The sequence below is a fragment of the Canis aureus genome, chromosome 1 (genome assembly GCF_053574225.1).
Source record: "Canis aureus isolate CA01 chromosome 1, VMU_Caureus_v.1.0, whole genome shotgun sequence".
Lineage (NCBI taxonomy): Eukaryota > Metazoa > Chordata > Mammalia > Carnivora > Canidae > Canis > Canis aureus.
This window is the reverse complement of record NC_135611.1, coordinates 40,905,635-40,919,885: the sequence shown is the minus strand read 5'-3', so window position 1 is coordinate 40,919,885 and position 14,251 is coordinate 40,905,635. Positions and strand designations below refer to the sequence as shown.

Here is a 14,251-nt window from a genome sequence, read left to right as displayed (position 1 = left end):
TGTCCCATGTCTACAGGAGTATATTTTAATAGCAATTCTCTCAGACTCTCATTGCTTACTGCCTTAAGCCTGGCCTTCATTTCTTGCCTCCATAACATATGTAACCTGCATATATCCCCCTGCTTCTGTTTCCTTTATTGGCATATTTTTCTTACTCAGCACTGGACTCATTTTTCTCAAACTCTTTCTTTCTTTTCTTTCTTTCGATTTTATTTACTTATTCATAGAGACAGAGAGAGAGAGAGAGAGAGGCGGAGACACAGGCAGAAGGAGAAGCAGGCTCCATGCAGGGAGCCTGACGTGGGACTCGATCTAGGGTCTCCAGGATCACGCCCTGGGCTGCAGGCGGCGCTAAACCACTGCGCCACCAGGGCTGCGCTCTCAAACCCTTTCAGCAGTAGTTAGCTAAAAGCCAAGCCTCTTGCTTGAGCTGGTACTCAGATTTTCTACTTAGTAAACCACCTTCTCCAGTATCTTCCCTGAATGCTCCCCGTTGTCTTTGTAGTTAGTGTCTTTAGACTCCTTTACAGAGATGAAGCTCATTTTTATTTCTTTGCTACGCTGATTTTCTTGTCTGCACTTAAACCCCTTGTTTAGTTCATCTCCAGTGTTTCCAGACCCGGTGTATTTTCTGTCTTCTTGAGTCATTGATAGCACTTGGTCTCATTTACATTTTCTGGTGTACTTGCCTAGTTTACATATCTTCTTTCTTAACTATATTTATGGTATTTGAGGATAGGCCTCTCTTACCTTTTTTATTGCTCATTTTAGTGACCCCAACCCAGTCTAGCAGCCTGAGAAATATTTGAGAGGTCTGAATCCTGCTGCAGAAACAAAGAGGGCATGAGGGCATGAGGTCATGTATAAATGTAAAGCACTGTATGCATCACTTCTTGTGACTGTCCATAGCCAGTATTTATGTCAGTTTTTTAAATGGGAAAATTACTAAATTTCATTAATTAAAATAAGAGATCTATGATATATTCTAAGTAAAATAGTGTCAACTTACACACGTACCGTTGGATAAATATGAATCCTGTACTTGTGCTGTGTTCTCGTTCTTCTGATAAAACTCTCTTTGATAATTGCTGTCTTTTCAGTTTCCAGGAATCAGACTCCTTTTTCTCTCATCCTTGATGTACACCAGTGATTTCCTCTCAAAGGAGAAGTGATGATCACTTGCCTTCCATTTCTATCATATAACCATACCACAGTCCTTCCTTTCTTTTCATATATTACCCCAGACTATGGTGTCAGATTTGAACATCAGATCTTAAATTTCAATGACTTAAGTTTGTTCACTCCTCTCTGATCTTCCATTATTGCCTTGGCTTCTTCAGTTCAGAGCCCCTAACTTAAACATGATATGTGTTCGTCTGTATTTGGACCACCTCCGGTTCATTATGATTTTCATGATCTTGTGTCTAATTAGACCCTCACCAGGGCCTCGAAAACGCCAGTCCCCTCAGTACAGTGACCCTAAACCACATGGCAACCGTCCAGGTACAACCGTCAGAGCTCACCGTTCATCTGCACACAATCTTCACAACGACAGAGGGAAAGCCGTTCGCTGTCGGGAAAAGAAAGAACAGAATAAAGGAAGAGAGGAAAAGGTAAATGATACTGATTTTCATAAATGAAATATTTATTAAGCTTAAAAATGAAGACTGTATAAATGTAATCATTTTTGGTCATTGAAACCACCAGGCTATGATAAAACCTTACTCATATTCCACCTAGACTGGGATTTTTTTTTTTTCCCACTCCCTAGTAAACAGATATCTTGGACTATTTTTGTATCTTTATATCTTGATATAATTTCAGGCTTGCAAACAAGTTGCCAAGAATAGTATAAATTTACCCAGTTTTACCAATTGTTAATATTTGCCCCTTTTGCTTTACCATCTACTCTGTATACATTTTTTTCCTGCAACATTGAGAGTAAGTTATAGATATCATGCCCTAAATACTTTAGAGCGTATTTCCTAAGTACTTGGACATTCTTTTACATAAACACAATACAGATCTCAAAAGCCATACATTTTATTTATTTATTATTTTTTAAAGATTTTATTTATTTATTCATGAGAGACACAGAGAGAGGCAGAGACACAGACAGAAGGAGAAGTAGGCTCCCTGCAAGGAGCCCGACGTGGGAGGATGTGGGACTTGATCCTGGGATGGGGATCATGCCCTCAGCCAAAGGCGGATGCTCAACTGCTGAGCCACCCAGGCATCCCAAAAGCCATACATTTTAGCTGTTATAGGCCTGTATCAATCCACAGACCCTCATAAAATTTAGCCAGTTATCCTAGTAACAGCGTTTGTAGCTCATTTTCCCCCCTTGCCAAGACTCACTAGAGAAGCCTACAATGCTTTCAATGTCATGTTTCTTTAGTCTCTTTAATGCGAAAATTTCCTCAGTCATTCTCTCTCTTTTTTTTTTTTTTTTTTTGGCCTGGCCTTTTTGAAGAGTACAGGCTAGTTATTTTGTAGAATGCCTCTCAGTTTGGGTTCCTCTGATGTTTCCTTGTGATTAGATTAAGGTTATAAATGTGGAGCAGGAATACCATTGAAGTTTTGCTCTTCACATTGTATAATATACGGAGGCACAGGATGTTTTGTGACTTGTGATAAATTGGAGTGCTTCATTATTAGGGTGGTGTCTGCCTGGGCTCTCCACTATAAAGCTACTTTTTTTCCCTTTATGATAATTTGAAGGGAGATACCTTGAAACTATGTAAATATCCTGTTTCTCATTAAAATCTCATCTACTTGTTTTAGCATCCAGTGATACTAGCCTAAATCAGTTATTCCTATGACAAATGAAAAATCATGATTTTCAGTTTTTTGTTCTCTTTTTTAAAAATTTAAATTCAATTAACATATAATTGTGCTTTCTCTCTCAAATAAACAAGTAAACTCTATTTTTATTTTAAATTTTTTTTTAAGATTTTATTTATTCATGAGAGACACAGAGAGAGAGAGAGAGAGAGAGAGAGACAGCGAGAGACACAGGCAGAGGGAGAAGCAGGCTCCATGCAGGGAGCCCAATGCGGGACTCGATCTCGAGACTCTAGGATCACGCCCTGAGCCTAAGACAGATGCTTAACCGCTGAGCCACCCAGGCATCTCACAAATAAAATCTTTAAAAAATTTTTTTTTTTAATTTTTTTTTTTAATTTTTTATTTATTTATGGTAGTCACAGAGAGAGAGAGAGAGAGAGAGAGGCAGAGACACAGGCAGAGGGAGAAGCAGGCTCCATGCACCAGGAGCCCGACGTGGGATTCGATCCCGGGTCTCCAGGATCACGCCCTGGGCCAAAGGCAGGCGCCAAACCGCTGCGCCACCCAGGGATCCCTTTAAATTTTTTTTTAACTTTTATTTATTTATGATAGTCACAGAGAGAGAGAGAGAGAGAGAGAGGCAGAGACACAGGCAGAGGGAGAAGCAGGCTCCATGCACCGGGAGCCCGACGTGGGATTCGATCCCGGGTCTCCAGGATCGCGCCCTGGGCCAAAGGCAGGCGCCAAACCGCTGCGCCACCCAGGGATCCCAAAATCTTTTAAAAATTTTTAATGAGATATTTCAGATGTTGGCAACTACATTCAAAATGCTCTTTAATGGATACAAATGAAAAAGTAAAAATAAGTTAAAAGCAAGATAAAAATAAATCCCCTAAAAGGAAACTCACTTAAGAAAAAAGTTCTTGTGTATCAATGAAAATATTTTAGCCTTCAGTGTTATTTATTTATTTGTTTGTTTATTTATTTATATTTTTTAGCTTTTAGTTTTAGTTTTTTTTTAATATTTAATTTATTTAACATGAGAGACAGAGAGAGAGAGAGAGAGGCAAAGACACAGGCAGAGGGAGAAGCAGGCTCCATACAGGGAGCCTGACATGGGACTCGATCCCAGGTCTCCAGGATCCCACCCTGGGCCGAAGGCAGCGCTAAACCACTGAGTCACCAGGGCTGCCCTAGCCTTTAGTTTTAAAACGTATAGTGTTTCCACCACTCTTTGGTTCTCTATTGTTTTAAGGAAGAGTAAGAGAAGAAAGTATACTAAATATAAGATTAGCTGCAATAAGAGAAGGTCTTATCTGTCTCCACTAAGTGTAGGCAGGACCTCTATCAAGGGGGATAGGATAGCCAGAGAACAAATGTGTAAAATAAGTGTTCTTCCCAAGTCAGCAGTGTCTTGAAAATATGTACCCGGTGTCAAGAAACGTATATTTGGGGAGACCAGATTAATGTATTTCAAGTAATTCTAAGGTAATTAGATGCTTAACAGTGGTTACAAATGGACTAAAATGAACAGAATTCTCAGAAGAGGTTGGTGGTAGTCAAACTTTATAGAAGAGATAAAACCATTAAGCTATAAAAGGTGAATCGGGGATGCATGGGTGACTCAGTGGTTGAGCACCCCCCTCCAGCCCAGGGTATGATCCTGGAGTCCTGGGATGAAGTCCCACATCGGGCTTCCTGCATGGTGCCTGCTTCTCCCTCTGCCTGTGTTTCTGCCTCTCTCTCTGTCTCTCATGAATAAATAAATTTTTTAAAAAGGTGAATCATTTTTTATCCTATTTAAAAATCTTTTATTATATATTCATTTTAGAAAATCAGAACATAGAATAAGTAAAAAAAAAAAAAAAAAAAACACCTCAAACTCGCATTCCTATTGCTCCTGAGATCTATTAATCCCATGGTGTATCCTTTTCTGTATGCATAATTTTTTCGTTTTTTTGCCACAAGTGGAATCATTTTCTGTTTTTAAGTAATCAGTACATTCTAACTGTCTTTCTATATTGAGTTGATCATTGTTCTAAATAGTAGCTGTCCAAATGACTAGAGGAATGGAATATGAACACAGACATGTGCCCTTCAGTGCAGTGTCTCCCTTCAAGTCTGTTGCCCATTGTCAAAATGGTTGTCACAGGAGGAGGGAGAAGCAGGCTCCTGCTTCTCACCTGTTGTCCATTCTTCTACTGTTGGGTTTAGAGTTCTTTCTGTATTCTAGGTACTAGCCCTTTATCAGATATGTGGCTTTTTTTTTTTTTTTTTAAGATTTTATTTATTTATTCATGAGAGACACAGAGAGAAAAAGGCAGAGAGACACAGGCAGAGGGAGAAGCAGGCTCCATGCAGGGAGCCTGACGTGGGACTCCATCCCGGGTCTCCAGGATCACACCCTGGGCTGAAGGCAGCACTAAACCACTGAGCCATCGGGGCTGCCCCTAGATAATGTGTTTTGAAAATATTTTCTTTCAGTGTGCAACTTCTTTTCATCCTTTTAACTGAGTCTTTTACAGAGCAAAAAATTTTAATTTTGATGAAGTCTAAGATATATGTTCCTTTTTTTTTTTTAAGATTTTTATTTATTTGAATGAGAGAGTATGAACAAGCTGGGGTGGGGGGGGGTGGGGGGGGAGACACAGAAGGACAAGGAGAAGCAGACTCCTTGCTGAGCAGGCAGCCCTACTTGGGGCTTAATCCCAGGACCTGGAGATTGTGACCTAAGCCAAAGGTAAATACTCAACTGACTGAGCCACCCAGACGCCCCAAACTGCCTTTATACCTTTTTAAAAAATGAGTTGGGCATATTTGGGTGGGTTTAGTTCTGGGTTCTCTATTGTATCTTATTGATATATATATCTGTCTGTTAACCAGTACTACCCAGTCTTGGTTACTGTAGCTATATAGTAAGTCTTCAAATTGGGTAGACTGATTCATCCCACTTTATTTCTTTTCAGAATTGTTTTAACCATTTTGTTTTCTTTTTCCATATAAATTTTAGGATCAGCTTTTCTACATCTACAAAGACTCTTGCTGAGGTTTTGGTAGGAATTATGTTAAATCTGTATATCAGTTTGAGAAAAGTTGGCATCTTTATTGAGTATGTCAATTCATGAACATGTTATTTATCTCCTTTTATTTAGATTTTGTATTTCTTTCATCAGCATTGCACCCTTTTCAGAATACTAGTCTTGCATATGTTTTGTTAGATTTTACATATATTTTACTTGTTTTAAGTGATTGTAAATGGTATTGTATTTCTAATTTCAGTGTCTACATATTCATTGCTAGTATATAGAAACACAATTGACAAAAAAAAAAGAAACACAATTGACTTTCTAAAAAAATTTTTAATTGTGGTTTAAGTATATATAATATAAAATTTACCATTTTAGCCATTTTTAAGTGTGCTAAAGTTTAATGCAGTTGAATATGTGTATATTGTTGTGGTACCATCACCACCATCTACCCAATGGAACATTTTCAATATTGCAAAACAGAAACTCGACCCATTAAACAGTAACTCCTTGGAAAGGAAAACTCTACTTTCTGCCTACTCGCTGCTCACAGAACACTTGTGTATTACAAGTGTGTAGGGTTTTATCCCTACACCAGGCAATTCTCCAATATCAGCTGAGTGAGTACCCTACAACTTAAGTGTGACACTTACCTACCCGGAGTTAGCATCAAATCTCACAGGTTAAGTGCTCAGTCCCCAAAGATTGCTCCCATATCAGTACCAGTTGAGAGTCAGGATATCACCTATGCTTCTGACCAACTGGTATAAATCAGAGATTACCATGACTCCCTCCTTGGTTCAGTAATTTGCTAGAGCAACTCACTGAACTCAGCAATAACAGTTTGTACCAGAGGGACAGCCAAATGAAAGAGTAACATAGGGCAAGTATGTGGGAAGGAATGTAGAGCTTCCATAGGCCTTCTCCAGGCAAGTCATGTTCCTAGCACTTTCACATGTTCACAAGCTGGAAGGTTTCTGATCCTGTCCTTTTGGGTTTTTATGGACTTTTCATTGTGTGGTCACAATTGATTAAATCATTGGCCATTGATTTAAACCCAGGGCTAGGGATCCCTGGGTGGCACAGCAGTTTAGTGCCTACCTTGGGCCCAAGGCATGATCCTGGAGTCCCAGGATTGAGTCCCACATCGGCTCTCTGCATGGAGCCTGCTTCTCCGTCTGCCTGTGTTTCTGCCTGCCTCTCTCTCTGTGTCTCTTATGGATAAATAAATAAAATATTAAAAAAATAAATTCAGGGTTAGGGCTTCAGTTCTAACCCTTTAGCCACATGTTTGATTCTCTTGACAACAGCCCCATCCTGTGGTTATTCAGGGGCTTTCCAAAATTGACCTCATTAACATAAACTCTTGTTTGGTTGAAAGGGGCTTGTTAAGAATTAACAGATACCCCTTTCACCTTTACCACTCTGGAGCAATTTCAGGAGCTGGGAACAAAAGCTAAAATTACAACAAAAAAATCCTTTGATTGTTCTTGACATTTAAGAAAGTACAAGGGCTGTAGGAGCTGTGTACCAGGAATAGGACGTAGACTGAATATACACTTAACTACAAATCACATCACATTCGCTATTCCTCTCCCTTCCCTAGCCCCTGGCAACCACTGTTCTATTTTCTGTCTCTATGAATGTGACTACTATTTGAATTTGATTTGGGCTCAGGTCATGATCTTGGGATGCACGAGAAATTTGTATTTCATATAAGTGGAGTCATACAGTATTTGTCTTTTTTTTTTTTTTTTTAGATTTTATTTATTCATAGAGACAGAGAGAGAGAGAGGCAGAGACACAGGCAGAGGGAGAAGCAGGCATCATACAGAGAGCCCGATGTGGGACTCGATCCAGGGCCTCCAGGATCACGCCCTGGGCTGCAGGCGGTGCTAAACCGCTGCGCCACCGGGACTGCCCCAGTATTTGTCTTTTTGATTAGCTTATTCTACTTAGTATAATGTCTTTAGAATTTCCTTTGTTTTTAAAGCTAATACTCCATTGGTCTTTATCTAGTCATCCATCTGAGGTCATTGGGTTGCTTCTTTTTGGCTATTGTGAATAGTGCTTCTGTGTCATGGGTGTATATAACTGTTCCTTGAGACCCTGTTTTCAGGTCTATTGGAAATTTGTAGATATATATATCCATCCAGAAATGGAATTGTTGAGTCATGTATAGTTCTATTTTTAATTTTTTGAGGACCCACCAGACTTCCACAGTATTTGCAATCATTTTACATCTCTGTCAACGATGCACAAGGGTTCCAGTTTCTCCATATCTTTGTCAACACTTGTCATTTTCTGTGTTTTTTGCCTTTTATTATTTTTTTAAATGTATTTGTTTATTTGACAGAACCAAAGAGCACAAGAGTGGAGAATGGCAGAGAGAGAGGGAGAAGCAGGCTCTCTAACTGAGCAGGGAACCCAATGTGGGGTTTGATCCCAGCACCCTAGGATCATGACCTAAGTTGAAGGCAGATGCTTAACTGAGTCACTTAGGCACCCCTTGCACTGAGGTTTTGATTTGCATTTCTATAGTGATAAAATTGATCTGTGTGTGTGTGTGTGTGTGTGTGTGTGTTTTTCTTTTTAAGATTTATTTGAGAGGGAGCAAGCACACGAGCAGGGGGAGAGACAGAGGGAGGAGAGACTCTCCAGCAGACTCGCCAGTATGTGTGGAGCCCAACGTGGGGCTTGATGTCATGATCCCAAGATCATGACCTGAGCCAAAATCAAGAGTTGGATATTCAGCTAACTGAGCTATCCAGGGGCCCAAACTTTGGATGTTTATCTTGTGTTCTGCCACCTTACTGAAGTCATTTATTTTAGGAAAATTTTTGCAGATTCCTTAGCATTTTTGGGGTAGACATCATGTCCTCTGCAAACAGGACAGTTTTATTTCTTCCTCTTGTTACACTGGCTAAAACTTCTAGCATTATGTTGAATAAGTGTGATGAAAGTGGACATGCTAGCTTTGTTTTCAGCCTTATGGGGAAAGCATTCAGTGTTTAATTATAAAATACGATGTTGGGCAGCCCGGGTGGCTCAGCGGTTTAGTGCTGCCTTCAGCCCAGGGTATGATCCTGGAGACCCGGGATCAAGTCCCACATTGTGCTCCCTGTGTGGAGCCTGCTTCTCCCTCTGCCTGTGTCTCTGCCTCTCTTTCTTTCTTTCTCTCCCTCCCCACCCCATGTCTCTCATGATTAAATAAATAAAAATATTAAAAAATAAATAAATAAAATAAATAAAATAAAATACGATGTTACTGCTAGGTTTTTTGCATATGCTTCATATCAAGTTGAAGCTCCTCTTTAACCTTGTTTTTCTGAGAGTTTTCATCCTAAAGAGATATTGAGGGCAGCCCAGGTGGCTCAGGGGTTTAGCGCTGCCTTCAACCCAGGACCTGATCCTGGAGACCCGGGATCCTTACATGGAGTCTGCTTTTCCGTCTGCCTGTGTCTCTGTCTATTTCTCATGAATAAATAAATAAAATCTCTAAAAAAAAGAGAGAGATTGAGTTACGTCAGATGCCTGCTTGGCATTTATTGCATGATGCTATGGTTTTCCTTCTTTAACCTGCTATTTTATAGATTACCTTGATAATTTTTAAAGTATTGAGCTAGTTGCCTCCCTGGGATAAACATCACTTGAGTATGGTACATAATTCTTTTTTTCTTGCTGGATTCTATTTGGAAGTATTTTGTTAAGGATTTTTGTGTCTATATTTATGAGGGATATTGGTCCATACTTGTTTTTTTTTTTAACTGTCTTTGATATCATAGTATTAGGTTCGTAAAATGAATTGAGAAGTGTTTACCTGTTTTCCAGAAAAGACTGTGTCAGATTGGTAATTCTTTTTTAAATGTTTGATAAAATTCTCCAGTGAAACTTCTGGACTTGGATATTTCTTTTTTGGTTTTAAAATTATGAATTCAGTTTCCTCAGTAGTTGTAAGGCTGTTCAAATAATCGTTCATAGTAGGTGAGTTGTGGTAATTTGTGTTTTTCAAGATAGTGTTCCCTTTTGTCTAAGTTACCAAGTTTATGTATGTAGAATTTTTTGTTAAGATTCCCTATTCTTTTGGTATCTACAAGTCTGTAGCTCATTCTTGACGTTGATAATATGTGTTTTCTGGTGTTTTGTTTTGTTTTTTTCATTTTCAGTGTTGCTAGAGGTTTGTTAGTTTCTCACCTTTTCAAAGAACCACCTCTTCGTTTTATTGATTTTTTTTCCCTTTTTTATGTTTTTTGTTTCATTGGCTTTCGCTCTTATCACTGTTACTGTCTTTTTTCTCCTTTAAGTTTATTTTGCTCTTCTTTTATACATACCTAGGTAGGAATTTAGATGGTTAAGACTTTGCCCTACTTTATGCATTTAGTGGTCTACACTTCCCTCTCAGTACTGCTTTAGCTATGTCCCAGAAATTATGTTGTATTTACCTTTTCATTTAATTCAATATATTTTTTTAAATTTTCTTTTGAGATTTCCTCTTCGACCTTGTGATTATTTTGAAGTGTGTTAGTTTCTGATTGTCCAGAGATTGTGTACTTCTCTGTTAATTGATTTCAAGTTTGAATCCTTTGTGCTTAGAGAAATATTCTGTATGATGTCAGATTGTTTTATGGTCTTTCTTGGTAAATGTTCTATGAACACTTGAAATATTTTCTGTGAGCACTTGAAAATAATGTATATTTTGTCCTTGTTGGGTGGCACTTTGTATTAATGTCCATTAGATTCTGCTGGATGATGGTGCTGTTGAGTTTTTCTATATCCTTGCTCATTTCCTTTTTTTTTTTTTAAGATTTTATTTATTTATTTATGAGAGAGGAGAGAGAGAGACAGAGAGGGAGGGAGAGAGACAGACGGAGACACAGGCAGAGGGAGAAGCAGGCTCCATGTAGGAAGCCCAATGTGTGACTCGATCCCGGTCTGCAGGATCACGCCCTGGGCCGAAGGCAGGTGGCGCTAAACCACTGAGCGACCCAGGGATCCCCTCCTTGCTCATTTCCTTTCTGGTTCTTCCGTCAGTTGTTGAGAGGAGTTGTTGGGAGTCTCCAATTATATCTAAAGATTTGCCTATTTCTTTCACTTTTATCAGTTTTTGCTTCATATATTGTGGCTTTGTTGTTTGGTGCATTCACCATTCACATTTAGGAATTCTTTGTTTTCTTTTTTTTTTTTTTTTTATTGCTTTGTTTTCTTAGGTGGATTGATCTGTTTATCATTATGTAGTATCCCTCTCTGACTGGTAGGTTTTGTTTTGTTTTGTTTGAAATTGACTTTATCTGATATTAATATAGCCATGCCTATTTTTCTTTGATTAATGTTTACATTAAGCCTTTTTCAAATCTTTTACTTTCAGCCTACCTGTATCACTATTTTTGAACTAGTTTCTTGATGACCGCATATACTTGAGTCCTGTTTTAATTTATTCTACCAATCCCTGTCTTTTAATTGGTATATATAGGCCATTTATACTTAAAGTATTTGTTATATTGAGTTTAAGTCTGCCATTTTATTTTCAGTTTTCTGATTGGGGTTTTCTTTATTTTTCTGTGTTTTTTTTTTTTTAATTTTGTTTTGTTTTTTGTTTTTTTTGTTTTGTTTTTTTGTTTTTTTTTTTTTTTTTGGCCTTTGCATAGGGGTTGCTTGCACATTTTTTTAGAACTTTCTTTTGATGTTCTGTAGTGGTTTTGAGTATATCCCTTTTATTAGCTTTTTCAGTGGTTGCCCTAGATATTATATATAAAGAACTTGTACTGGTTGACTAGTATTGTCATTTTACCACTTCAAATGAAGTATAGAAATCGTTTTTCTTTTTATATTCCTTTGTCCTCCACCATTTATAATTGTTTTTAATTGTTAATAATTGTTTTTAAGTATTTCCTTTCCCAGGAATCCCTGGGTGGCTCAGTGGTTTAGTGCCTGCCTTTGGCCCAGGGCACGATCCTGGAGTCCCAGGATCGAGTCCCGCGTTGGGCTCCCGACATGGAGCCTGCTTCTCCTTCTGCCTGTGTCTCTGCCTCTCTCTCTCCCTCTCTCTCTCTCTCTCTGTCATAAATCAAGCAATCAATCAATCTTTAAAAGAAATATTTCCTTTCCCTTATTTAGAGCCTAATCACACAGCATTAAACTTTTTGCTTCAACTGTTAAATAAATTAGAAAATTCAAAAGGAGGGCACCTGACTGGCTCAATCAGTAAGCATCTACCTTCAACTCAAGTCATGATCCCAGGGTTCTGGGATCAAGTTCCACATCAGGCTCCTGCTTAGCAGGGAGCCTGCTTCTCCCTCTGCCTGCCACTGCCCTTGTTCATGCTCTCTCTGGCTCTGTCAAATAAATAAATAAATATATCTTTTAAGAAAAGAAAACTCAAAAGGAGAAAGAAAGCCTATTGTACTTACCCGTATTTTTACTTACTACGTTCTTCCTGATCTTTCCAGGTTCTTCCGTACATTTTTCTTTTCTCTTTAGAGTACTTCTTTTAACCATTCTTTTAGGATTGGTCTCCTGGCAACAGAACTCTCTTACTTTTCCTTCATATAAGAATGGTCTTATTACCCTTTCATTCCTGAAGGACATTTTTACTGGGTAGAGGATTCTGTGTTGACAGTTTTTTTTTTCTTTTAGCACTTGAAAAAAAATTTTATGCCTCCTTTTCTGAGGAGAAATCTACTTTCATTTGAATAGTTTTTTTTCCTATTGGCAAGGTGTTATTTTTGCTTATTACTCTCAGTGGATTAATTTGGGGTGTTCTATTTCTTTCTGAAGTTATCTGTTTTTTGGTTTGTTTCACATGTTCATAATTGCTTGTTTGAAATTTTGTCTTCTTGGTCTTGGCATGTGTTGATTGTCTTTGAGATCTTTGTGGCTCTTAGTATATCAAGTGATTTTTAGATTGAAACCTGGATATTTTCATATTATGTTATGAGACTCTAGATCTTATTTACACCTACTGTTATAACTGACTTTTTCTGACACTGCTGTGGCAGGAAAGCCAAGGGGCTATTGCCCTCAGGTGAAAGTAGAAGTCTAGGTTCCCACATAGCCTCTGTTGACACCGGAATGGGGAAGAGGTCTTCTCATTACCACTGAGTTGTGGTGGAAGTTCTCCATGTGAACTCCAGTGACATTGTGATGGGGGTGACCTTGTCTTGACTCCATGAGTCTTCCTCTGACACCACCCCAGTACCGCATTACTGCTGGTGGGGATGGAAGTGCAGGCTCCCTCTGTAATCTCCACTGAGTGGAAGTCTTATTACTGATTGGCAGGGATGAAAATTCTAGTCCCCTGATTGGCCTCTGATACACTGTGATTGGGGCAGGGTAGAGTACCTCATTCCAGCCTCCCAAGTGGATATCTAGGCTCCCCACCTGGCTTTTGCTTGCCTGAGTAGGGCAGGCCCCCAGCCTTTTCCAAGGTGCTTGACTGGAATAGAGTGTTGTCTGAAGTTTTATCTTGCTACGCCTCCCTCTTTTTTGGTCCTCTGGCTAGAGAGAATAAGCTTTTGTTGGGGTCTTTTTATTTGCTCACATTGTTGTTTCTGGGTTTCTGTCTTGTTTGACCTTGAGTCTGGATTTATGAAGGAGAAAGAAAATCTAGAGAGCACACAACCTTGTCTAGGTTCCCTGGTTGGCCTGCCTCTCTCTATACTTTTTGAAGTCCTGTCTTTGTTTAGTGTATAACAACAGGGTTGGGGTTTTTTTTGTTTGTTTTTGTTTTTACTTTTATTTTTATTTTTTTTAAGATTTTATTTATTTATTCATGAGAGAGACAGAGACATAGGCAGAGGGAGAAGCAGGCTCCATGCAGGGAGTCCAGTGTGGGACTTGATCCCAGGACTCCAGGATCATGCCCTGAGCCAAAGGCAGACACTCAACTGCTGAGCCACTCAGATATCCCAATGCCAGGGTTTTTAGTTCTCCATAGCAGAAGGAATTGTGAAAAGTACATTTACTCTGTCTTCCTGTGAGTGAAAGCCTAGCTGTCATTTTTAATTAACTCATTTAATGGAGACAGTATATTTGGATTTTGTGTTTCTGACATTGTCAGCTTTTACAATAACTGGTTTTAAAGTTGGGTATTTATTTCCTGGTTAATTGGTTCATCTTCAGCTTTATTTTAAGCATCAAGGAAATTGTACTATTTCAACTAATTAAATAAAATCCTATCAAAAATGTCAACATTTGGGACCCCTAGGTGGATCAGTTGGTTAAGAGTCTGCCTTCAGCTCAGGTCATGATCTCAAGAGTCCTGGGATCAAGCCCACATAGGGCTCTCTGCTCAGGGAGGAGTCTGCTTCTCCCTCTGCCCCTCTGCCTGCTTGTGCTTGCTCTCTCTCTCCCCCTCTGTTTCAAATAAGTGAAATCTTTATTTAAAAAAAAATGTCAACACTTGAAAGTCCATAGCTTCCTTTGGCTGACCTATTATTGAA

At 38.9% G+C, this 14,251-nt stretch overlaps 1 protein-coding gene across 2 annotated transcripts in view; it reads left to right on the top strand.

The window, feature by feature from the left end:
• The window catches only part of KATNA1 (katanin catalytic subunit A1), a 47,007-nt gene that overhangs the window by 18,457 nt on the left and 14,299 nt on the right, over positions 1-14,251 (top strand). The window contains exons 3-4 of one of the 2 annotated variants that reach the window (XM_077896478.1): positions 1,433-1,613; positions 5,798-5,840. In XM_077896478.1, the coding sequence (XP_077752604.1) occupies positions 1,433-1,613; positions 5,798-5,840 (224 nt within the window). The remainder of the gene's footprint in view (positions 1-1,432; positions 1,614-5,797; positions 5,841-14,251) is intronic. The other variant, XM_077896477.1, reaches the window with a different exon arrangement.